At 37.1% G+C, this 26,944-nt stretch overlaps 1 protein-coding gene across 6 annotated transcripts; it reads left to right on the top strand.

Moving 5' to 3' along the window:
- zgc:162952 (PKc_LIMK_like_unk domain-containing protein) lies at window positions 1–26,944 on the top strand. Of its 6 annotated transcripts, XM_060883695.1 has the most exons (11): window positions 37–136; window positions 1,366–1,421; window positions 1,609–1,701; window positions 12,635–12,828; window positions 13,662–13,783; window positions 15,406–15,454; window positions 16,757–16,906; window positions 23,758–23,925; window positions 24,042–24,125; window positions 24,330–24,416; window positions 25,152–26,944. In XM_060883695.1, the coding sequence occupies exons 3-11, from the start codon at window positions 1,671–1,673 to the stop codon at window positions 25,254–25,256; spliced, it is 990 nt and encodes a 329-aa protein (XP_060739678.1). In that variant the 5' UTR covers window positions 37–136; window positions 1,366–1,421; window positions 1,609–1,670; the 3' UTR covers window positions 25,257–26,944. The 6 variants fall into 6 exon arrangements, with proteins under 6 accessions (XP_060739677.1, XP_060739679.1, XP_060739681.1 ...); XM_060883694.1 differs by lacking the exon at window positions 1,366–1,421 and having other exon boundaries at window positions 1–136; XM_060883696.1 differs by lacking the exons at window positions 1,366–1,421; window positions 1,609–1,701 and having other exon boundaries at window positions 1–136.

The following is a 26,944-nucleotide window of genomic DNA, read 5'->3' as shown; positions in this document are numbered from 1 at the left end:
GAGAGAGAAAGAGAGAGGAAGGAAGAAAGACCGTCAGAGTCGATGTGTACTTGTGGTCGTGCTGAAGCAATGCTGCTCTAATCACACTCCATCTTTCATCTAAACACTGCACTTCACACTGAACCTGCACTTCACGGTAAGTGAACGCTTTCTCTCTTTAACCCATTCCATCCAAAATGTTTCCTTATATATATATATATATATATATATATATATATATATATATATATATATATATATATATATATATATATATATATATAATTTTTTTTTTACTTTTTTACATAGTGAACAGAATGCATGAAGTGATATTCACTACTTATATAGTGATATAAGTGAAATCTAGGTGATATTCCTGATCACTTAGGAAACAAAATTAAAGGTTGCCAGTTAATCAGTTATACTGAATTGGTTATACTGAAAAAGTGCATTCTCTGCCATATGAACAGGGAATCACTTAAAGGTTAGTTCTGACATTAACATGCCTCATGGATATTCCACAAGAATGAATACAACTGTATATAGATTTTTAAAAAAGTATCATTGTCTGATTTAAAAAGAATAAAAAAGTCAGCATTGGAACAGGAATAAATTTAAATCGAACAGAATTAAAATTAGACTGAATTGTTTGGAATGCTAAAGACGATACAACGTTATAGAGCAAAAAAATCATCAAGTAAAAGTGTGGAAACTGTTTCTAGCTGTTTAAAAGTAATTTATAACAGAAATGTGACTTTCGTGATAACTCCACAACATTAATGACTACTGATGGGTAAAATGAATGCCATCCTTTTTAAATTTAAATGACTAGCATTGATTAAAAAAAACCTGTATCATTTATAACAGACATGAAATTGTTTTAAAAAGGCTTTAAGGTCAATTTCACAACATTCAACTTAATTATAAAATGAAAAAAAAAATATATCATTTTAATTAAAAATGGAAACATCAGTTACTGTATTTCTCATTTATTGTGCGAACAAACACAAAACAATCGCTTCAGGAGTGGTCAAGAGCATCAAACAGAACTAGACATGATTAAAAAAATGTATTTGTACTTTAATAAGTGAAATTGGACAGTTTTTGGAAAGCGCACAAGTGAAACCAAAAGTCGGTTACTCAACTATCTAAAAATGGTTAAAGCCACACAGTAAAATTAATCGTTTTTCTTTACTCTAACTATTAAACTGTGAATAATTTGTGATAGTAGAAGATTGAAGTAAGACTAACACTAAAGTAAGTGTAGCATGAATAAACAGGATTATGAGTCTATCTGTGTGTGTGTGTGTGTTCGTGTGTCTATCCGTCTGTCTGTCTGTCTGTCTGTCTGTCTGTCTTTCTATCTGTCTGTCTATCCTTAATTAGGTTGAGGTTTAAGGCCCAATGTGTCCCCCAGAAAAAGTCTTCAACTTCAGCACTAGGTTGATGTTCTTGTGTTAGTCACATCTTCATGTTCAACACTGCGCTCAGATTTCATCCTCTGTCAGTTTCTTCACTGTGCTCTTCTGTGTTTTGGTGTGGTGGACAGTTGCTTTGCTTGTACATGGTGTGTGTGTGTGTGTTCATTGTTGCATATGTATCTGTTTTTCCTCTGCGCTCTTTCATCAGATCTCCATCAGCTGTCCTACACTGTAATGCTCTGACAGACCGTTTCTACATCCAGCCTCAAGATGAATGTGAATAGCTTATTAAACAAATGGAGTAAGTAATTTATACCTGAACTGTGATAATACAATTAACTTATTCTAACACACATTATACTAAAACCAATACTTCACCAAATATCATTAAAGACTTGACCACTCTCTAATATATTACATACAGTATACATACTGTAATAGCAGGATAATCAAAGTATAATATCCCTGTACCACAGCGCTATTAAATTCTCTATTCTTATTGGACAGAAAGTGTTGAATACGTTAGTATAACAGCGGTTCGGACAGTAGCATGGTTTATATTAATGCACTTGTTGTTTCTATAGTAACCATTTGTTAGAATTAAGAATAATTAAGGATAAAGGAGAGGTAGCATCTTGATTTTTACAAATACAATACAAATAATTTTTTAATTCGCTTAGAACAGTGCAAGACAAACGATAATATTATTTATTAGCATATTGTAGTTTTAAATTATCTGTATATATTTACATTTGAAATTTAAAAATGTAAAATAAATTTTTTTATTTCTCAAATACACAACCATACGCCATACGACAATCAATGAAATGCTTTATCGACTGTTTGTGTCGTGAAATATAGTAAAGTCAATTAAAATGACATAAAGAAATTAAACAAAAGAATAAAAATATACTAATAGAATTTCAAATCAATTACAATAAACATATAATTGACTGTATTATATCTTTGGACATCGTTCATACTATTTAGTACATTTTTGGGATACAGAATGTTGGCACACACATAGTCGTGTGTGTGTGTGTGTGTGTGTGTGTGTGTGTAGACGAGGTGTCTTTCTTGCATAGTGCAGGTAAGCACACAGTCAGCATTGCTTTCTTCTTATGTTACACAGAAGTGTCGCCTCAGTAGGTTTGCAGGTATCATTTCCTGTGTGTGGTTCATCACATTTAAAGGGCCAGAAAGCACATCACTGTCATGCTGCTGTTGATGGAAATATACTATTTAGTTATTGACACGCAGCTACAGTATTTACAGTAAGATTAAAGGAGCAGGTGATTTCCACTGTAGTGAAGAATATAAAGCAGAAGTGATGGAAAAACACCTTTATTACAAGGACTATAACGAGTCTCTGTATACAGTATTCCTTCATTATTTGTGTGTGCTTCCTAGTCATGTACATTTTAAACCATTAAGATAATTCATCTCTAAGTTTGGTACTAGTTGTGCTGTTGAGCTTTTGATACTGATATAGCAGTATACTTCTATAGCAACAGCTCATTTACATGGATTTGGATGTCTGAAATTCCACATAACCTAAACTTAATAATAAACCCAATTAATATAATATCCGTGATTATGCAACCAAGTAAAACTCTGAAATTGTTAATATGGTAAAGAGATGTTTATTAACATTTATGGAAAGCTTTTCCTGTATAACAGAAGAAAAAAAGAAGTGGAACGTTGCTTTGAGGTTAAAAAAAGCTCAAAGCAAGGAGAAAGCGAAAGTATGGCTTTTTATTGCTGCTATAGCTAAAGAGATAACAGGAACTACCTTGTTTCATGGACATTCCACAATATGTAATGCAACTATATTATAAGTTAATTAGCAACTATATTATTATATTCATTCATTTTCTACCGCTTATCCGAACTACCTCGGGTCACGGGGAGCCTGTGCCTATCTCAGGCGTCATCGGGCATCAAGGCAGGATACACCCTGGACGGAGTGCCAACCCATCGCAGGGCACACACACACACACTCTCATTCACTCACGCAATCACACAGTAGGGACAATTTTCCAGAGATGCCAATCAACCTACCATGCATGTCTTTGGGCCGGGGGAGGAAACTGGAGTGCCCGGAGGAAACCCCCGAGGCACGGGGAGAACATGCAAACTCCACACACACACAAGGTGGAGGCGGGAATCGAACCCCGACCCTGGAGGTGTGAGGCGAACATGCTAACCACTAAGCCACCGTGCCCCCTATATTATTATATATTATATAATAATAATAATGTATATTATTATATGTTAGGTATATATAAATATACCTGATATATTATTATCAGGTTCAATCTTGAACCTGATTGGTCCCTTTTATGACATCACAACTCTCAGTATACAATAGTTCTATACAGTAGTAGAGAGAAAATACTATGCGAAAATATGACTCTTGCTCTGTGATGACAGATTTGACCCAAAAAAAAGCAACAAATCAGCCAATAAAGTCATCATAAAAATCATTAAAATTAGTCCATAGTTTTTTCAAAGCAGCTGTTAAATATTTGTAATGATCCAAGTATTTATTAAAATGATGGCACTGATTCTTTAACACTCTCTTTGATATTAATGTTCAGAAGCCAGGAGACTTTTATCTCATCACTAACACTAAGCTAATGACGACATTCAGAGAGTGACAGTGATCGTGTAGTCCACCATGAGCAGTGACCCTCACATTTCTCAATCATTTCTCATTCTTTATCTCAGTCCTTCTCTACATCTGTATATTTGTTCTAGCTCTTAATTAACAAAGGGAAGTTACTGCATGGAGTAAGAAGTATTTCACTTGTCGGTATGCGAGAACCTCCCAGTCTGTATCCTGGACAACCTTTTCCCTGTACTTAAGCATTAGGCAGGAAAACACACTGTCCCATTTCCTCTTTCCTCACATCTCACTACACACACACACACATATACGACCACATATCTGTATCGCTGTATGAGTTCCGACCTCTAAATCATTTCGTGTTCATTCTGTCACGGTTGAATTCTTGTCAAGGTTTAGCAAATACACCTTTCATTACATTACAATATCAGTGCTAACATGCGATAAGGCTGTGCTTGAGCTCTTGTATTCATTTTAAAACATGGTCCAAAGCACTATCCACTACATTACAGTTTTTTTAGTTAATTCTTAATATTAATGATGAAGAGATTTATCATTCTTTCCAAGATGATAGCAACTGAATTCAGTTTATTGCATCATCATGATTAATAACTGAAGCACAACACAACAGATATTTTTTGACTTCTGATAGTAAGAGGAAGACTCAAAAGTTCCTACAGTTAACACTTCACTTTTTTTGGTTCTTGTTTCTATTTCTCTACCTCTCATTCATAAGCAAGTGTAAGTCTAAAACCATTCAGGTATGTAGCAAACGCACGTCATTGGGCGACCTTTCTCCACCTTCGGCCTCGCTCCAACTGCACCGAAGCAGTCTGACTCTCAGGAGTGGAACAAATGCATTTAGCACACCACTGAGCCCAAAGTGAGGACCTTTGGCTGCTCATGCTGTTGGTAACAGTACTGGCAGCTTTAAAAAGGAGGCTTTGTGAGAATGAGCTAAATGCTTTAGGGTGTTGTAAAGAGTGGTGAGGTAAGAGCTGGTTGCTGTAAATCTCTCCGCAGATAAGACCGTATTGAGGAAGTGCATGACGTGCGAGTGTGTTAATCAAGTAGACATTGGGGGAAGATGCAGGAATTTTTGCAATTCGGGTTATAGAGCATCTGATATGAGATTTGTTCATAAAACAGAAATGTTTTTAAATACTTTCACATTCAAAAATGTAGCTTTCTTTTATTGATTGCTCCTCCATGATTACTAATTCTGATCCCATGAAATGTGTCATATTTTATAAGCTAACGAATTTGTTTAGCTAATGTTCATTCATTCCTTTTCAGCAAGTGCCTTAATCATGGTCAGGATCTGACCTTATCCCAGGAATGCTGGGTGTGAGAAAGAAACATGCCCAGGATGAGAAGCAAATTAATGACAAGGAACCAGATCCATATTCACACAAATGGACCTGGGATTTGAACTCACATACATCCAATTGGTAATCCAATGCCTTAACAACTAAACTACACTACCACATCGCTATATTGGAGTTACAATAACCTCCACTCTCCTGAGTAGGCCATGACTTTACTTTATACACAGGGGCATTGTCATGCTAGAACAAAATTGGGCCTCTTAGTTCCAGTGAAGGGAAATTGTACTTCTACTGTATACAAATACATCGTATACAATTGTTTGCTTCTAACCTTGTGGTAACAGTTTGTGGAAGAATCACATATTGGTGTGATTCAGTTCAGGTGTGGTCAGGTGTCAACAATATTTTTATATATATTTATAGACATGGCACACTCAGATTTTTTACACTGTAGTACTTCTTTACCTTGTCTGTTCATATTTAACCCTAAAGTTAAGTCTTCGTAGTTAAATATCATGAGATCATGTCATGAGAAAATGCACATGGTTTGTAGTTGAAGCCCTGGTCTTGGAGCATCTGGTGGATGTAAACAAACCCTGAAAAACAGAGAGATAGAAGTTTGCGACAGTTGGTGGGAATGTCATGTTGCCTACTGTTGCCCTTTTGTGTAGACCTGAAGTGGGAGAGAATGTGAGGGGGAGAGAACTGAATCCTCTGCCAAAGCTTTCACAAACATGTGTGGACCAAACCATGTCACACAAGCTGATCTCTAACTGTAAATGAACTCTGTAAACTCTCAGGTTATTATTCATTCATTCATTCATTCATTCATTCATTTAATCCTTAGGAACAGTTTTCCCAATATAAATTCCCCAAAATAAAATAATTAAATGATACAAATATGCAGAACAAAAATATTATTATTAAGGGTTTGGGTTGTTGATCGGAGGATCAGCGTTCAAACCCCAGCACTGCCAAGCTGCCACTGTTGGGCCCTTGAGCAAGGCCCTTAACCCTGTCTGCTCCAGGGTCACCTGACCATGCACTACCCCAAACATAAAACAATACTATAAAACAATCAAGAAAATCCCCTTAAATTGTCCTACATGGAAGTTCATATAATATACAGTTGAAGCACAATCAGCTAAATCGCTAAAACAACAAAGAGCAAAACGTTATTAATTAATAGAGATTTGCAGAGTTTGTGAGATTTTTCATGCACATGTAATGTGTGAGAATTATTTCAAACTAATACGTGTCTTTGGGATAAACATATGTCGCTTGAGCTGGAGGAGAAACGACGCCGTCATCGCTGACGCAGTCGTTTCTGTCTTCTCATAGCACAAGTTACTGGAATGTCCGTGTTGTGTACAGATGCTTTACTGCCTCTCGGGTACCTGTGAAATCGGCACATCTTTCTCATGACTCCACACTTTTACATGACTGGACTCAGTCTGCATGTCTGCTGTCATCTGTTCACTCGTTTCTTTCTTCAGTTGTCCCTCAGTGACGATGTTATTTTGCACCCAGTGTAGAAATGAAATGATCACAAACATGCTGGACTGACGGGGCCTGCCGTGAGATGATTCTTTTTCAAACAGCATGTCCTTAAGTATTATACAAGAACAAATTCAGCATGTTTGTAATTAAAGAACATCACACCATAAATTTGACCTGTTTTAAACATTCATTCCCTCTTTTTTTCCTATCAATTCAAGTTAATAAGTTTTCCTTACTGTAGTACTGACACTGGAGACTCCTTTCAAATACATTCACAATAGCACCAATTACACACGATAATTTGTGGTTAGTTGCTTTTGTTTTTTTATTACATCTTTGTTAAGCCTTTATATCTCATTTTTGACTTGTTTACTGATTGACAGCCTTTGATCTACTGATCATTCCTTTTCTTGTTTTTCACCCTCTTGTCTTGATTCTTTTGCCTGGTTTTACCCAGTTGAGGAGGAGTTCCCTTTTTAAGCCTGGTTCCTCTCAGGCTTTCTTCCTCGTATCATCTCAGGGAGTTTTTCCTTGCCACCATTGCCACAAGCCTGCTCATTAGGGATAAATATACATTTCTATTTAAAATTTTATCATTTATATTCTGTACTTTTATCTTTTATATTTCTGGAAAGTTGCTGTGCCGCAGCGTCCACAGTTAAAAGCACTGTAGAAATAAAATGTCATTTAATTCAACAGAATTTCCTGAGAGACTGCATAAATCCAGGCAACACAGTCCCACCCGTTCTCACACCATCTATCACACTTCACAATGAGGGACATTCATCTGTACAAAAGAACAAGCTCGTAAATATCACACATCTACAGATCATCATATCAGGAACCCTTCATGAAGAAGTCGATATTTAGTTAGTAAACTGTGGTTTCAGAGCAGAAGCTAATGACTCACTGTGCTGGAATTTTACTCACTTGTGTGCAAATTCTGGGTGTGTAAAGTTTTTGCCCTTACCCTAGAGAAGGGTGAAGGACCAGGACCGAGTTAAAAACCAATTGTAAAACATAAAGCTGTATAACATCTTTGCGGAACGGATGACGGTAACGTCATGTCTTGATGTAATAACCTATCTTGTCTAGATAGTTGTATTTACGTGTCCTTTCTGAAAAGGTGTTAGATCTTGCATGATGTTGGGATAATAATGTGCTCATGCACACAAAACTCATCATCCGGTATACAGACAGAGAAAATACCGTACAGAAAACATTAGTGCAGCAGAGAACAAGGAACACCTTGTCCGTTTATTAGCTTATTATTAGCTGTGCTTTGTTTTTTCTAACACTTCTGTCGTGTGGGTCTGTGGGTGGGAAAAGAGACAGAGTGTGAGAGAGAGAGAGAGAGAGAGAGAGAGAGAGAGAGAGAGAGAGAGAGAGAGAATAAAAGAAGCAATAGAGACAGTGAGAGAAACACAGATACTGAGACAGACGAATAGAGAGCGAAAAGAGAGAGAGAGAGAGAGAGAGAGAGAGAGAGAGAGAGAGAGAGAGAGAGAGAGAGAGAGATATGGACAGAGAGAAAGAGCAAGAGGAATGGGGGTAGACAGAAATAGAAAGGGGGAGAGAGCGAGAGAAAAATAAGAGAAAAGAGAAAGAGACAGGTAGAAAGAAAACAGAAAGAGACAGAGGCAGCCAGATTGAGAAAGTGTTTGTGTGTGTCTGTGTGTGTGTGTGTGAGTTTTCTACAGAGATCCTGTGTAGCTGTGATTGTGTGTGTGTGTGATTGTGTGTGTGTGTGTGTGTGTGTGTGTGTGCCCTACTGTCATGATGAATAGCACTAGATCATTTGTCTAAAACTATAATATCAGTCCTCTTGTGTGAGAGTGACAGTGTGTACTGTCTGTAGCAGCTGTTAGCTCCTCACTGTACTGTTCCCTCTGACACTAATGTCTCCAACCATGTGGAATCATATCATGAAGACGCATTATCCTGGCTAGCAATGTGTGTAACATTGAGCATGCTTAATTGTAGTGAGAAGATTGTCCACATGCTCAAAGAAACATGCTGTGGGACCACCTGGAGCGAGTAGATTTAACGCTTGTTACCAAAAGTCTACTTTACAATATTTTTCCTTTAGTGAAAATAACATCAAAAATAAGTGAACATTTACAATTAAGGCATTTGATAGACATCTTATCCAGAGTGACATACAAAAGTGCTTTTAAGTCTGTTTATGTCTGTCTTAAGTCTATGAATACATAAACACTGTTTCACTAGGTTACAGACTTAGGACACCATAAACCTAAAAGTTTCAGCTTTTAATACAAACATAAAACAAACAGGGAAAATAAGTGCTAGTGTGGTGTTTCAGGAAGAGGTAGGTCTTCAACCGTCGTTTGAACACTCAGGTGTTCGGGCATCTAGAGGAAGTTTATTCCACAACCTCGGCGCCAGAACAGAGAAGAATCTTGCTGTATATCTACATCTTAACCTGAGAGATGGTGGGACCAGTCGAGCAGTGATGGTAGATCTGAGAATGCGAGGTGCATTGAGAGGAGTGGTCAGAGCTTTGAGGTCAGAGGGAGCTGTTCCATTTTTGTCTTTGTAGGCAAGCATCAGTGTTTTGAATCTCCTGGAAGTCAGTGGAGTCGTCCAGCAGTGTGGTGGCTTGGGAGAACTTAGGCAGATTGAAACCAAGTCGTGCAGAAGTAAGAAGAAAGTGTTTTAAAGGACGGATTCGTTATAAATGCTTGGTGATATCTGACTTGCTACATTTGTAAACTTGGCAAATTTTGGGGTTTTATTGACCATTGGGATCTTTAGAATTGGCAACCATGGTGCCACTTGGACTCTTGTTAATTATTGCTAATTATTAAAGCAAAAGGCCACACTGAACGTGATGCATATTAACTTTTTATAATTAACCCGATCTTCCCTGGCATCCAAAAAACCCAGAGTCATTAGTGTGAGATTAATCTTCTTTCAACATGCCTTGCTTCATCTCCACCCGAAGACATTGATGCAGCATTAGTCCTTTAGTCTAGTCTAAGTGAGAACACTGGAAGACGATCTGCTTCTAAAGCTGATCTACTGTAACTTCTATGCCTGCTTGGAGTTCAAAGTTTGCGCCAATTACTCCAAAACCTCTATATCAGATTTCTCATTTTGAATGTTGCAAGAAAATTGTAAGTTAAAAAAGAAGCTTTTGTGCTGTTGTTTTTATAAGCTAACAGCAAAATCTGTTAGCAGCACTTTTTGCCCGGCGTTAACAGCACTTTTTGCCTGGAGTTAGCAGCACTTTTTACCTGGAGTTAGCTCCACTTTTTACCCGGAGTTAGCAGCACTTTTTGCCTGGAGTTAGCAGCACATTTTGCCTGGAGTTAGCAGCACTTTTTGCCTGGAGTTAGCAGCACTTTTTACCTGGAGTTAGCTCCACTTTTTTACCTTGTGCTAGCTCCACTTTTTACCTAGAGTTAGCTCCACTTTTTCACTAATGTTAGCTCCACTTTTTCACTGACGTTAGCTCCACTTTTTTACATCGTGTTAGCAGCACTTTTTACCTGGAGTTAGCATCACTTTTTACCTGGAGTTAGCTCCACTTTTTACCTCTTGTTAGCTCCACTTTTTTACCTCGTGTTAGCAGCACTTTTTGCCTGGAGTTAGCTTCACTTTTTACCTGGAGTTAGCTCCACTTTTTTACCTCTTGTTAGCTCCACTTTTTTACCTCATGTTAGCAGCACTTTTTGCCTGGCGTTAGCTCCACTTTTTACCTGCCGTTAGCAGAACTTTTTACCTGGAGTTAGCAGAACTTTTTTTACCTTGTGTTAGCTCCACTTTTTACCTGGAGTAATCTCCACTTTTTACCTGGAGTAATCTCCACTTTTTACCTGACATTAGCTCCACTTTTTAACCTTTTGTTAGCAGCACTTTTTACCTCGTGTTAGCAGCACTTTTTACCTGGAGTTAGCAGAACTTTTTACCTGGAGTTAGCAGAACTTTTTACTTGGAGTTAGCAGCACTTTTTTACCTAGAGTTAGCTCCACTTTTGTACCTGGAGTTAGCAGCACCTTTTACCTGGAGTTAGTAGCACTTTTTAACTGGAGTTAGCAGAACTTTTTACCTGACATTAGCTCCACTTTTTTACCTTGTGTTAGCAGCACTTTTTACCTCGTGTTAGCAGCATTTTTACCTGGAGTTAGCAGCACCTTTTACCAGGAGTTAGTAGCACTTTTTACCTGGAGTTAGCAGCACCTTTTACCTGGAGTTAGCTCCACTTTTTTACCTGGAGTTAGCTCCTCTATTTAACTGGAGTGAGCTCCACTTTTTTACCTGGAGTTAGCAGCACTTTCTACCTTTAGTTAGCTTTTGAGATTATCATTAGAAATCATGCCAAATATAAAATAATCATCTAAATCAGACCAGCTTGGACTTTTGCTTGGATTGGAGTGATCGAAAGCCAATTGAGGGTGAACCGTTTCAGAGCTCTGTTCATAACCATGTCAAAATTTCACTCAGTTCAGTCCTCCAGCACTTTGTTACTCACAGCTCATTAAAAAAAACAGTAATAATAAAATAAATAAATAAATGAAACTAATTGAGCACTCCTGACATCAAAATCAGGCTTTTGTGTGAGCTCGCTTTCATCTGCCCACACTCCCACCTACATGACTGAAGTGTCTGTGTGTCGCTTCTGATTAACTGTTCAGACCAAGCTTAAGGTTTGTTTTATTAATCTGCTGCATATTCAGGTTTTTTTTTTTATTATGTGTGTGTTATTCCTAATCACAAACTAGATCACTGTTCAATCACTTGATAGATTTTAGCATTTTACTTAATTTTATTTTAATACACAACAGACTGTTTTGAATAACATTAAGTGGAATTCTGATTTCCTGAAGTGAATTATCAATGATGTGGTGATATGATACAGAGCTGTGTTACAGTTGATTGATTTACAATAACAGCATGTCCTGAAGTGATATATTCCTCTTTTGGTACAGTAATTTGTCCTTGATTACGATATTATATCGTAACCCCTTCCACACTGTCCCCAGTACCAGGGGCGAGCCAGGACAGAAATTATACATCCTTTTCTTAATCATACAAATCCTGAATGTATCTACACATGCAGCATAGCAGAAGTATTGGAAGAAGCTCAGCTAGAAGACTATATACCAAAAGAAAACATAATTCCAATACCAATAAGCTAAACACCAAGCAACAAATCTGGTACAAGAGATCGGCCTTTACAACACGGTACAAACACAACCAGATCCTGCAGATTCCAAATTCCATAAGCAAAAAAAACAACAACACTTTTTTATTAACCACAGTATAATGGTAATATATGTATTTATTCTAAGTACCAGAATTCTTCAAATACACCTTGTAGGTTTTAAGATATATTTATTTTAAATTGAGCATGTGGTTTTCAAGCAAAAGGCTCAAATTAGTCCTGGGGTTGAACAGGTTTTTAATTAAATATGCTTTTGTTTTAACATGTATTAAATAAAATCTGAAAATAAATATATCCATGATAACAATGTTTATCTTTATACCAAACTTTATTCATCACCTACAGCTGATTACTACAGCTGACCTCCCTAAAGTGAGAGTGACAGGAATCTCTGGCAATGCATATGGTTTTGAATGGAAATATATTGATCAATTTTTCTGTAAGTTTCTGTTAAGTTGTGTTATAAGATGAAAAACTCAATTCGGTTTAATCCTGCACACACATAACCAGGTATTTTAGTCTTGTCTTTGCATCATGTACAGTACAAAGGAGTTTAAAGACTTCAACAAAACATCTGCATCCACAACAGCTCAGATCCACAGGATGTGTGAAGTGGACGTGACGTCTGAACCGAGCAGTCCGACGCTGTACAGCGAGTCGTCAGACGCTTACTATCACGTGGATCGTTGGCAGAAGCTGCGCACAGCCGTGAGGAAACTCGAGTTCTGGGAGAACTTCAGCCATGAACTTATTGGAAGCGGCTTCTTCTCCAAAGTCTATAAGGTGAGAAAAGGATATGCTGTGTGGTATAGATGTTGGGAGTTTTGGTGGGATTGATGGTTTCTCTCAGATAGTTCCCACTTATGTACAACCCTTTTTTTTTTTTGGCTAAATTGTTTTCTCGTTTAATAAATGAATGTAATATTTCTACTATTGCTTTATGGTCAGCCCTGGAAAACAATTCGATAAGCATATTTTGACATTTTATCAAAAAATATACTATAGACTGCCTTGAATTGCAGTATGTTTCTTTTTTTTGTAACCAGAAGTGAAGTTCTAGCGTTTTAAAGTCCGGAATAATTTCTGAAAGCTTACATTCAAATTGAGCAGAAGACCTGAACGCACAGTCTAAAAGCAAACACCATAAGTGAAGCATGATATACATAGTGGAGTGCTGGAATAGGAAAATAATCAATGACAGGGTGATTAGAAACAACCTGATTTGAAGCAGAATTTCAGTGAAATATTAAATACAGTCCTGTAATTTGTACTTGATTGCAATCATTTATTAAATGTTTGTGTATTTGTTTGTTTATATGTATGTATGTATGTTTTAGGTTTATTTGTTTATCTGTTCGTCAGTCTGTTCGTGTATTTTTGTTTGTTTCTATGCATGTTTGTTTGGTTTGTCTGTCTGTCTGACTATTTGTTTGTGTATAGGTATGTTTGTTTGTTTGGTCTATCTATCTATCTATCTATCTATCTATCTATCTATCTATCTATTTATCTATCTATCTATCTATCTATCTATCTATCTATCTATCTATCTATCTATCTATCTATCTCACAAGAACAATTTAACACATGCACATATTAACTGAACTATCTGGTACCAGGTGATGCACAACAACACGCGCAAGGTAATGGTGGTGAAGATTTATAAAAATGACGTGGATCAGGACAGCATCGTCAGAGAAATCAGCCTTTTACAGAAACTTTCTCACCCCCACATAGTCAGGTAAGTGTTCTTCTATCGAGTAAATGTGGTAACTCTGCCCTGAATGTTTCATACGCAAGCCGATCCGATCCGAAGCTATTAGACCTCTCCTGATTTCATCATGACTGCTTTATAACAATACACTCTAAATTTTCTTTTCCTGATCTTAATCATAATCCAGTACAGAGGGACACAATATTGATACATGTGAACAAACAGAGCCTGTGACGCTCAGCACTGCCGCTACCCAGTCGGAGGTCGCATGACATCATGGAGCATTTTATTTGTCTAAGCAATCTGAAAGTGTCCTGTTCCTGTGTGTAATAAAAGCACAAGACTCTTATCAAACTGTATTGTGGCTCTACGGTTACCTGGGACCAGAAGTACTTTGCACACGGTTTATCAGCCTGGTACGCATTTAATATTAACAGATAATACTGCTTTAAGGCCTTGAGATTGAGACACTAGCTCAAGAAAATAAGACAAGGACAATAATTTCAGAATTTTATTATTTCATTCCTAATAGTTTTAATATCTCCTTTTTATTTACAGTAAAGCAAGGGAAATGCATTTGTTTATTTGTTTGTTTTGTGTCTTCATCTATCTATCTATCTATCTATCTATCTATCTATCTATCTATCTATCTATCTATCTACGTTTTATTTGTGTGACATTTATTTATTTGTGTGCTTTATTTACTGTAATAAATAAACGATGATGATGAGGAGGATGATGATGTCTCCAGCCATTTTAACTGTACAACTGTTCAATCATGTCATTATCACATCAGCCAGTCATATGGCAGCAGCACAATGCATAAACCCACGCAAACATTATACCCAGTGACCTTGACCATGCCATGGTTTTCTGGTGCCAGACAGGCTGGTGTGAGGATTTCATAAACTGCTGATCTCCAGAGATTTCCACACAACATTATCTCAGGTTCACACTGAGGTGTGTGAAAAAAATCCACTCAGCATCAGTTCTGTGGGTTGTTGAAGACTGGAAATAGACCAGGCGATTTTTTTTTTCTTCACCTGACCAGGCAGATACCTGATAATGGCTGACAGGACTGAAGCTCTTTAGTGTAACTTGTGCATTCTGAGATACCTTTTTTTCTCATCATGCTTCTAAAGAGTGTTTATTTGTCACGAAGTGATGCAAAATGCAAGTCAAGCAGTTGAAATGAACACAAGGTACAGATTTCTGATACAGCTTGGCAGCCAAACACAGTAAACAGGCAGTGGTTAGGGCATTGGCTAAGAACAAGCAGGAGTTTATTTAGGAAACAAGTGAGAATCAGCAGCTTGGTGTGTGTGTGTGTGTGTGTGTGTGTGTGTGTGTGTGTGTGTGTTAATGTATTCATCGATAGAGACTTAAAAGCACTTTTGTATCTTGCATCAGTAAATGTAAATGTGTTTGTTTGTTTGTGTGTGTTTGTATGTGTTTGTGTGTGTGTGTGCGTGTGTGTGTATGTGTTTGTGTGTGTGGGTGTGAGTGTGTGTGTATTTGTGTGTGTGTGTGTGAGTGTGTGTGTTTTGAGCTGTAGTAGCAGGTTAAAGCATAATGTTTATGATCAGTACTACAGTCCGTGATCACACAGGACACACCTGACTCTTTCCTCTTTTCTGTGATTACTTCAGGTATCTTGGTATCTGTGTGAAAGAAGATAAGCTGTATCCCATTCTCGAGGTGAGCTCCATGTTTTCCCTCTTTTCATTTATCTTGTGTTAATTGCATAGTTTTCCCACCTTGTGCACTCTTTCTCTGATATTACCATAGATTTTGTCTTGTACGTTGCACTTATCTTTTATCACACAACACAGCAGGTTATGTATATTTTAGGTTAAATTGGATGTGGCAAGGTGTATTTTAAAGCCGCACGTTGGTGGGTTTTGTTATTTTAATTCGCTTTTAATGTAATGACAGGATATGATGTCATTGTCCTTCGGCTGCACCCGGTTCAGGGTCACCACAAAGGATCATCCGATCCACATAATTGATTTTTGCACAGGTTTTAGGCAGTCTTTAATTCCTGACTCAACCCTCTCACATTTTATTCGGGCTTGGGACCGGCACTGAGAGTTAATCCATCCGTGTGTGTGTTGGTTTCCTGCCTGGGACTCGAACCCAAGTCAAAGCGGTGATAGCGCAGGATGCTAATACTAATCCTCATTAAGGTTGGATATGTAATCTGTGATTTAGTATACAGTTTATCTGCTTACATTTTATGGTAGCTCTGTTAGATCAACATGCAACATATAATAAACGGATTAGCTTGAACACAAACAGAACAAACCTTACCCGAGAAATCGAAAGCCATGCTAACAATGCTAAGGGGTGAAAGCCACAAACTCATGCTTCAGAGGAAAGAGGTGACTCAGTTCAGTAGCTTCTCGATTAGCGTCACTGTGGTGGAAATAATAAGTAAAGTTAGTACAATGTAATTAAAACATTTAGTGTAGTTGTGGTTGTGGTTTGAGGTGAGAGTTTTTTCTTCCTTTTTTTTGTATAACGCAAAGTGTCATTTGTTTTTTTTGGGGGGTTTTTTTGACTAGTAAAAATAAACACTGCTAATTTTTTTGGGTGAAACAAAAAGTTTACATGAAGTTGTTTACAAGACAGAAAGCAAACAATATTCCAGAAAACCCTTTCTGTGACTTACAGAGTTTCTTATAGATAGATAGATAGATAGATAGATAGATAGATAGATAGATAGATAGATAGATAGATAGATAGATAGATAGATAGATACTTTATTACTTTACTTTAGTCTCAGAGGAAATTAGATTATCACAAACACAGGTAACACAAGTGTCTCCCCCTACATACACACACATACACACATGCACACCCAAACATGCAAATTAGGTCATTTTTATTTTATATTTTTTATCTTTTTTGCCCTGAACATTTGATGATTACTAACAAATTGTTGTTGCAGCTTAAAATTTCATGTCGTTATTATTTATCTGCTTCTATTTGTGCTTCTAGTATGTTAGCGGAGGCTGTCTGGAGGAACTGCTAGCTCTGAAAGACGTTCCTCTGTGCTGGAGGGAGAAAGTGGACCTTGCCTCAGACATCACCAGAGGAATGATCTACCTTCACTACAAAAACATCTACCACAGAGATCTCAACTCCAAGGCAAGCCATAGAACAAGCTGTGTAGCTTCTGTGTGTGTGTGTGTGTGTGTGTGTGTTAGGGTCATTAGTTGCCAGGATTCCCACAAGTGCTCACCAAACCTCTAGTGATGAGCAGCAGATCTAAAGCAACAACGCTGTTCCATTCTTATGCTAATTCACTCACTCCTACTCTCAGGATCTCTCTCACGCACATACACACACACATACACATACACACAGACACACAACCACAGCCGTTCCCACATCGTTTGAAAACGCATAACGCTTGCTCTGTATATAGTTCAGTCCAGCTTCACACCCCCACCCTCTCTTTTCATGTTTACGCTGCTCTCGGTTGAGATTTGTCAGCCTTTTAGATAAGCCTTTTAAATAAGCCATTTGTCAGCCTTTTAGATAAGAACAATCGAGCAGTGGGGAACAAAACTAAGCACAGAGCTCACACACACACTCTCCGACATGCCAGCTACCACAATGAATAGGTGCCTTTCACACACTGCGCTGTGCAGTTGCATGAACTTGTGCCAGCTTGTACTGTAGAAGAGTTTGCTGTGGCATAACTAATAATAAAAATAAATTCATATATATATACTATATAGACTATATATATAGACTATATATATATAGTCTCCAATTTAGATTAGTTTACACTTGTCTTTGCCTCTATAACTACTTAATTGATACCTGAAAGATACTTGATAGTTGTAGCTGAATTTTGGAGTAACTGGTCTTAATATTTCCAACATTTTTAACAGCAGTGTCAGAAAAGCTGAACAAGTAGTTGGGAAACTATACCTGGAAAGTCTAACTAACTCAAATAATCTGCGAGTTTAGTATATTTCAGACAAAATACCACTAAAGTTTTTGAACACACTTCATCCAAGGGCGATTTTCATATAGCTACATGACACCTACATGATACACATAAGCGTACATACAGTAACAACTGCCATAAACCTACATAAGTCAGGAATAGTCTTGTTATAGGAGAATAATCACCAATAGGCATTTGCAATATAATGATTTTAGTCAGTATAAAATATAATGTTTATTTATAACCGATTTATATAATATTACTATAACAAGTTTATGTATGATTTAAAATACACGATAGAGCAGTAATTTTCCCAAGTAAGTTCTGGCGTCTTCTTCATTCTCCTTCCTGTGCTCTTACTTTCGGTCATGCTAATATTTGGCCTTCTTCTCATAAAGACTACTCCAGTCATTTATAACCCTAAGTTCATATAACACTTAAAATTCAGTTCAGTTCAGTTTATTTGTATAGAATTTACAGAATTTACGTTGTCCCAAAGCAGCTTTAAAGAAGTGTAGAAACAGAATAAAAAGTATTTATCTCTATAATCTATCCCTAATGTGCAAGCCGGAGGTAACGATGGTGAGGATAAACCCCCCAATGTGATATAAGGAAGACACCTTGAGAGGAATCAGACACAGAAGTGAACCTCCTCCTTATTTTGAGTGACACTGGACAGGAAATAATGTAAATGTAAATAAATGTCCTTTCTACAACAGTTTGTAGTTGAGTGGAATTAAGCAACCAAGAGCTTCTAAGGGAACTGACAGAAACTGCTGAAGTTTTCAAATTATCGCTAACAATGAACCGACCATAATAAGATAAAAAACAAAAGGACACACATACAGTAAGCTTGTGTTACGATGCTTTACTTTAACCGGATTCACTCAGTCATCAAAACATCCAAACTCAACTCACTCTTATTTAGGTTTAGTGAAAAAATGCACAACTCTGTCATTACTGTCACAGTGGCACTGTAAAAGGTTTTCATTAAAATCCAAATAGCAAAATGAACTTCACTTTATGCAAAGGTCAGTAAAAAATAAACCAGACTCTGTCATTAGAGTGTCAAAGCATTGCCAGAGATTTTCATAAAAAAAAAAAAAAGAAAAAAAAAAAAGAAAAAAAAAAAAGGGTAGAAATATGAAACTTTGTTTTTGGGCCAGAGAGCAAATGCATATTGCTCTGTGATTATTGTCAGTATTCTAAACTTCTCTTTGTCTCAGGGTTATACATGTAGCTTTCATTTAATAATGTTTTCATCAAAAATACACCAAAAAGACACTGCAGAGCATCTTTTTATGGAACGCTCTTTGCTGTTCGATTTTTGTAGTCACGTTTGGCAAAACTAATGTAGAGCAGAGCAGATTAGAATAGACTAGAATAGAACAGAGTAGTGTAAAGTGAAGAAGAATAAAGTAAGAAAATAAAGTAGGGGAGACCAGGGACAGTGCAATTTTTTGCAATTTTTAGCAATACATCAAAAACCATTTTTACTGGAATAACCAATTTTTTATATTATAAACTTCAATCTGTCAACTGCTGAAACAATGTATTTAAGTGGTTTTATGAAATATGTACAGGTTGCAAATTGATTTTAATTCAGTCTCTCCACTGTTACAACCTGTTGTAACGCATGTCATCTCGTGAGCTAGCTTGACTGCTAATTTAACACTTGTTAGCCATTTATATTTTTAGCTTACAAAATAGTGATTCTAATAATACTGTTTGAATTCGTAGACATTTGATCCTATAACAGCATCCAAAAAAGTACATCAGAAAGAAAAGTACGTTTTTCACCTCAAAAACAATCTTTTGTAGATAACTCCGTCAGGAAGATTCACATGTGGTTCCCTTTATGGCAAAAATGGAGGGAAACTAACTGAGCATGTGCAGTGAGTGTCATCGCTCTAGGTTGTTTCTGATTGGAGGAATTCAAGGTGTTACAACCATCCCCTGTAGTAGAATAGAGCAGAGAAAAATGAGGAGAGTAGAGTAGAGAAGAACAGAGCAGACTAGAAGAGACTACAAGTAGAGTAGAACAGAATGATTAAAACAGAGAGCAGTAGAGTAGAATAGAGTAGGGAACAGTAGAGATGAATAAGTATAGAGTAGAATAGTTTAGAATAGAGTAGAGTAGGGACAGTAGAGTAGTATAGAGTAGGGAACAGTAGAGATGAATAAGTATAGAGTAGAATAGTTTAGAATAGAGTAGAGTAGGGACAGTAGAATAGAGTAAAGAACAGTAGAGGTGAATAGTGTAGGATGGAATAGTGTGGAGTAGAATAGAGTAGAAAACAAGAGAATAGAAAAGTATAGAGTAGAGGACAGTAGAGTAGAATAGAGTAAAATCGTGTAAACAAAGCAGAGGACAGTAGCGTAGAAGTAAAGTATAAAGTATAGAGTAAAGTAGAGGACAGTAAAATAGAGTAGAGAATAGAGTTGAATAGTGTAGATTGGAATAGTGTAGAATTGAGCAGCAGTCAGGTGAATAGAATTGAACAGAGGATAGTTGAATAGTGTAGAATAGAATAGTGTGGAGTAGAATATAGTAGAAAACAGTAGAATAGAAGACAATAGAATAGAGCAGAGTAGAATAGACTAGATAACAGTTGAATAGTGTAGTATGGAATAGTGTGGAGTATAATAGAGTACTTTCTAATTCTACAAGGATAAATTTGGAGAAATTTGGCTCATCACAACACAACTAACTTTAAAAGCTAAGACTTACTTACAAAAACACAAATAATCCAAATCAGTACACAACTACACAACTCTCCAAGTTCTATACAGACTGTATTTGTTAGACATGTGTGACGAGCACGTCGTGTGGTGAACAGTCATTAATGAGATGGCAGTGCGTGTGTAACAATGTGCAGTGACACTGTGTAAACATTTGTTGTTCAATATGTTTGTTGTGCAGTAGTAGACATGTACAAGACGTGCACAGGGCTACAAAGTCAGGTGTAATAATGTTCTAAAGTAAGTTAGTGTTACAACATAATAGCGCTGTTGAACTCACTTTTCTGATTGGTCAGGAAGTCCAGACACTCTCATACCAGCTTCACATCACAAAGAAATCACCTGGGATAAATATTTTCTCTAGGTGACATAAAGGGCTTATGGATGCCTTGTGTAGTCCTATGAACATGGTTTTTACTAAACACGATTTTAACAAATATTATATTACCAAACTTACTGAAATGTCTACAGTTATCATCCGAACAGCTGAGAGTTATGTTGCTATTGGAGAATACAAGCGAGTGTCGGCCGTCTATGAGATGCTATAAGGGACTAGAGCAATGCATTCAATAGAAAAATTATAACAATAACAATTTCAATAAAAAGTAAATAAAATAAAAAAGTTTTGGTTTGAAATATCATTTGCATGATTAAAAAAAGGCCAAAAGCCTGTGGTAAAGTTTAGGTCACTTAGAAGTCATTCATGTACAACACTGGATCAACCAAAGGGAGAAATTAAATAATTATATTAATTTTTCTTGCTAAATTGCCCCTGGGTTCTGTAATTTTCCTGGTTTACCCAAAATATATTTCATGCAGCTAACATTAATAAAGTGTACACTAAAATTTGACAGATTTTTTTCCACTTTAAAGTCAAACTCACTCAAACTCTTTCTTCCTCAATTTCCGATTTAGGCTGGAATTAAAGGCTGGATGATTCCCCGAGTCCTCACATAATCAGAGGCCACTGCATCTGGAAAGAGTAAAATAACAGTCATGCTGCCGACTCTAATGCAGAGCAGATGCTGAGCTCAGAGTGAAATCCATTCATCAGCATTTTCCTCCCAGAGCTCCCATTAGAACATGTTTCCAGTGGTGCTTTTATAGCAAAAAGAAAGCTGTTACGTATTTCTGTAATTCTCTCTCCACTCCGATTTTAGACATTTGCCTAATGTCTAACAAATCCAGTCAAAACTCAGTGTCACTTTACTGACTATACAGTAGTGCGTATGAATTGCACATAGCTTGTGTTTGTTTAGGGAGTTTTTAACATGCTAAGGCATGTAGGGGTGTAACAAAAAGCTGAAAAGCTGCATCTGTTCCTTTCCTGCTCTAAACATTCGTACCTAAATCTGGATAGCCAAAGATGCCGTGGACTAAACCAGAAGTCTAAATCTAGCAGTCTAACTTAAGCCACCTGAACCTTGACCAGGCAGTTACTAAGGATGCGATTATGAATGGTGTAAATGCATTAACATAAACATGCAGTAAAACACCTGTTGCCCTGTGAACAAAGCCGAAAACATCTCCTATTCATATCTGTATCCGTTTCAGGCACAATATCTGTTCTTTCTGAATAATATATTTAGTTACATGTGTACAGAATGTGTTCATCAGATCCTTCTGGTAAAGGTCCATGCCTGTTTTTCTCACTTTCAGCCATAACACATACAAAAGTTAGTTAAGCAAAAGCGTCCGTTCCGTTTGTGGAAAACCTCCAGCATCTTTGTTTGGTCCATGTGATGCTTTTTATCTTAGCATTCTGGTGACTTGTTAATCAATTCCCTGTGTTTCTTTTTCCCACTCCACCATTTTGTACTTGATATTGCTGAACAGTACATAATTCTTTGGCAAGGTCTCACACTAAATTTAGCACTTGAGAGGCTATAGGCCAGATTCCCAAAGTACTCACATAATCAGAGGCAATCTGGACAATCTGGATACACTAATGCAAACCAGATGCTGCACACCGTGTCTGGCCTGTTTACCAGCACCTGTTGCCCCAAAAATTAGGTTTAACCTACTGTACCTCAGTCAGGACCGGAGTTTCCCCCTGATTCATGCAATCATCTTTGCCACGCTATTAGAGTCAGAGTTTTTATGCTTTTTTTTAATATGATGCTTGTAAAAAGAAGTGTCACTACTGATCTTGAGTCAGAAATCTCAAGTGAGTCATGTGTCTAGACAGCTCTTTAATAAAGCATGCAAGAACCACGGCTTAGATTGAGGCTGTTAATATGCTCTCGGGGAGCTGAAGAACAGAGAGGATAAACCAGAGGGGATGAGTAGTGAGGTAGTGAGAGGCTTTGGAGAAATACAGGGTCAAGGCTGAATAATTGATGCAGCTGAGAGAGCGATGACGGCAGACTTTATTGAAGCAGGCTGCCTTAGAGAGTGTGTAGGAGTTCTGCTAGAGCTATCAGTGATGGTCCTGTCTAACATCTGTTAAGTGCTCCAGAAATCTATTCTGTATTCAGAATTAAGCCTGACATGGATAGATTGTGCCCCGGTGACCACCATAACACTGACAACAGATCCTAAGGATGCTGAAAATATATAGCCGAAAATAACCAACACATTCATGCTCATTAGTACAGTCCTACTTCCTACATGCTTGGTATCTGACCTCATATTAAAGATTTTGTTGCATCCCAGGGCATCGTAATCATCTAGATTATATCTGTATACCTAGTTTATATCTGTACACATTATCCAACCTGATAGGATAAAAGGATGAAGTCTAACGTGCTTCCTACGAGACACGTGAAAATCATATGTATATGTATTAGGAGCAAATGTGGAATATTAATAGGACATGCCAGTGTGTGAAGTGGCCATGACTGTTCTAGTCCTTAAAAAGCTTTTGCTTATCTGATGTCTGAAAATATTTTTTTGACCTCTTGATCTACAGCAATTAAAATACCTTAGATTCGAAACCCGAAAACGTGTGTAGATGAGAAAGAGAGACAGGAAGTTGGCTTACACTGCACTCTTCTGGCTCAATACAAGTGTTACACTGGAAATTAAGAAGGATAAAATGTGACCATTGATTCTTTGGTGAATTACAAGAAGTTCCAGGTTAAGTCCATCATCATATTATAATCAGTTTCACAACGTTCCTAATTCCACGTTTGTCATCACAAGAGTAATTTAATATTTATGGCCCAGAAATGTTCTGATATTTATTCTACATCTTGCAAACTGAGACACAGATTTGAACAGTACCTCAATGCACATCTGTCTTCAAACCCTTTTTTTTTTGTCTTCTATTGTTTTATACTATGCTTTCCTCCAACAGAACTGTTTGATAAGGGTGACTGCTCGAGGCAGAGAGGCTTTGGTCACAGACTTTGGTTTGGCCAGAGAGGTAGTTGAACTTCCTGCCAAAGACAGGAAGCTGTCACTAGTCGGTTCAGCTTTCTGGATGGCACCAGAGATGCTTCGAGGAGAACCTTACGACCGCAAGGTACCGACAGACAAACATTCGAACTGCTAATATAATAACTTAAAGTCACTTTACGAGTCAATGCGCTTGTGTCTTACTGTTCTTAAGGCTGATTTGACTTTTTTCGTTCTAATTAGGTTGATGTGTTCTCCTTTGGGATAGTACTGTGTGAAATCCTGGCCAGAATCCCAGCAGATCCAGAAATACTTCCAAGAACGCAGGTATACATTGAAATAATAAATAGATAATATAACTATGGTCAAAGGTTCAAATAATGTTAACAGAAACAGTTTTTTTATAGTATGTGAAAGTTTGTGATTAATATTTAGGTCTGACCTCACTGCAGGACCATCTCTTCTTCTAATACTGTGTGTGTATGTGTGTGTGTGTGTGTGTGTGTGGGGGTGGGTGTGTGTGGGTGTCAGGACTACGGCTTAGACATCTCTGCATTTAATAAGATGGCTAGTGGATGTCCACAGCGTGTACTCGACCTGGCGGCTAACTGCTGTTTGGTACGTACCGGGCTTTCAGAACACAGACATAAGCACTGCAGGAATGATTTATGAAGCGATACTGGAGGATTAACTGGAGATTTCAACACATAATAAAGAAACCCTGTGATAATGCCTGGTCAAAATTTTCAAAACAATTTTCAAAATGAAAAATTTCGCAGATTTGTGCCGAGACGTGTAAGTGTCACATCCTCACAGCGATGCTTTCACCTTCTTCAATCATTACATATACTGTATGTCTTCACTTGTAGGAGTTCTCGTACTTGTACAACATCACATACTTGTACTTTTGCGAATTCAAATAGTTTTCAGGAAAAATGCTCAAAAACTCAAAAAAAGTTGTAACACAAATATTAAAAAAGCAAAAAACCTCAATATCAAACATTTCCAGCCACAAGAATCATAAAATATCTATGAAATTCTGGAGATGTTGTTTATAAGGCAAAGACTTATACTTATTTTTCTTTTCATGAACATAATTTGACACAGTGACATATTCTGTCCAATATATACAGTTAAAGAAAAAAATCTGAATAGGAAATATAAAATGTACACAGTGTTGCTCTTACCAAGACATCAAGACGTTTCACTTCCAACAAACATTAAAAAAAGTTTAGAACAACTAGAAAAGCCTTTATCTCAAACTCATCACAGAGACGTCTCAGAAGCAGTTGTTATTCTCAGTAGTGGTGGACTACACGTTCACATCACATATCTGTCATATTACTGCTTCAGATCGAGGCGTTCCGGAGGCCATCGTTCACCGAGGTGCTGGACGAGCTGTCTGAGATCTCAGAGACGCTGGAGCCACCTACACACACAGACCTGACCACCGGCTGAGCTTCATCACACATGACGCACAGTCCTTCAGAGAATCCTGCACGTTTCTGTACATACGCCTCACCCGTGCATCCGAGCAAAAAAAAAAACAGGATCCGGACAGACAGATGGGAACAGACCGAGCTGTAAGACCTGACTGGCGTCTTAACGAAATAAAAGATGCAGAATATTCTCTAGTCAGAGTTTTCAGTGCTGTACTGAAAGATCAGTTCAGTACAGCTATGCAGAAATATCAGAAATGCTGCTGCTGCTGCTGCTGCTAAACGGACTTCTGTGTATCACCACATTCACATTTTATGGACAGTATGGTTTAAATTTGGTCTTTTCTTCAGTGTGGAACCGTTTTTCAGCCTTAAACAGTCACACTTTTGGATGTGTCACAGATTTATACCTCATATCTGAATATTATCCTGACCTGGAGGGTTGCAAACAGAAAAGATGATGATGATGATGATGATGATGTTCATTTTTCTCTATCGATTCAGGCGTAAAGTTGAATCTATTTGATATTTTTGTACATTTTTGTACATATAAAGTCATTATTTTTGTAGCAAGTATTTCGCTACACAATCCTCTATATTGTATTTGTATATCGTTTTTTTTTTTGTTGCTTTTTATTATAGCCTGCTTGCCCAGTCGTGTAAAATATCTCTTATATAGAATTAAAAAGAGACATTATTCAAACACGATGTCCTTCCTTGTGAGGTTTGCTTTAACACTTATATTCTCACAAGCGTTCATGTTTTCTAACCCTGCAGGTCAATCCGTGTTTGTTAGAAAAATCAAGAATTTAATAGGATCAAAACGTGTGCTAGATTTTCTCTCTTGCTATCTGTGTAGCACCTTATTGATTATCTCAGCTCTTTTTTTTAACGTATTTAGTCTATTCATTTTTTTATTCTGAGCTTTATGAATATTGCACAATATTAAATGTATAAAATATCGACAGAAACAGCCAGAACTATTGGCACCCTTGGATTTTATCAAGACAATGATACATTTTAAAATGAAAAGACCTTTTTGTATTTTTTTTTTAATCTATACACATCTATACATCTTTGGTTTGCTTTGAAAGTAAAACCAAAAAGAGCAAAACTACTGTAATAAGAACTGATTCTTTATGTTGTCTACGACATGGACATTCTTGAGTGGTCTGCATAATATTACTCTTAATACACGGATCTTAAATACATCATGAATTAATACGAATATTCATCCGTGAGGTATTTAAGATCTTGTTGCATAAAATTCCTTGTACTGTATACAAAGATCCATCTAGGCATCTACGCAAAAATGGTGAGTTACCATTGAATCCTTAGCTACTGTGTTAGAGATCGATTTGTGAGATTTGTTTGTTCAACAAGTTGAACCAGATGGTTATGTTTGGTATTATTATGGTGTTTCACATCCCCACATTTGACTAACAAACCTTTAAACTTCAAACAATTTCCAGCAGTATAAAGTTGTTCCATGTCCCGTGTCCTGATGATTTATCCCTTACTTATCCTGTTACATTATAAATGAACAGGACTGTCACGTTCGCTCTGATCTGAAGAGTAATGAGACCCCTTTCATCACATAAACAGGCCCTTATTAGCTTTCATATCTCATTACCTGCTATTTTACTCCATGCTCTGAACTCTCAGCTATGTTAATTCTGTAATAAACCAGGTTTGTTTTACTTTGAA

Source organism: Tachysurus vachellii, chromosome 12 (assembly GCF_030014155.1).
Source record: "Tachysurus vachellii isolate PV-2020 chromosome 12, HZAU_Pvac_v1, whole genome shotgun sequence".
NCBI lineage: Eukaryota > Metazoa > Chordata > Actinopteri > Siluriformes > Bagridae > Tachysurus > Tachysurus vachellii.
The sequence above is the reverse complement of the archived record's forward strand: the minus strand, read 5'-3'. Positions and strand labels throughout refer to the sequence as shown.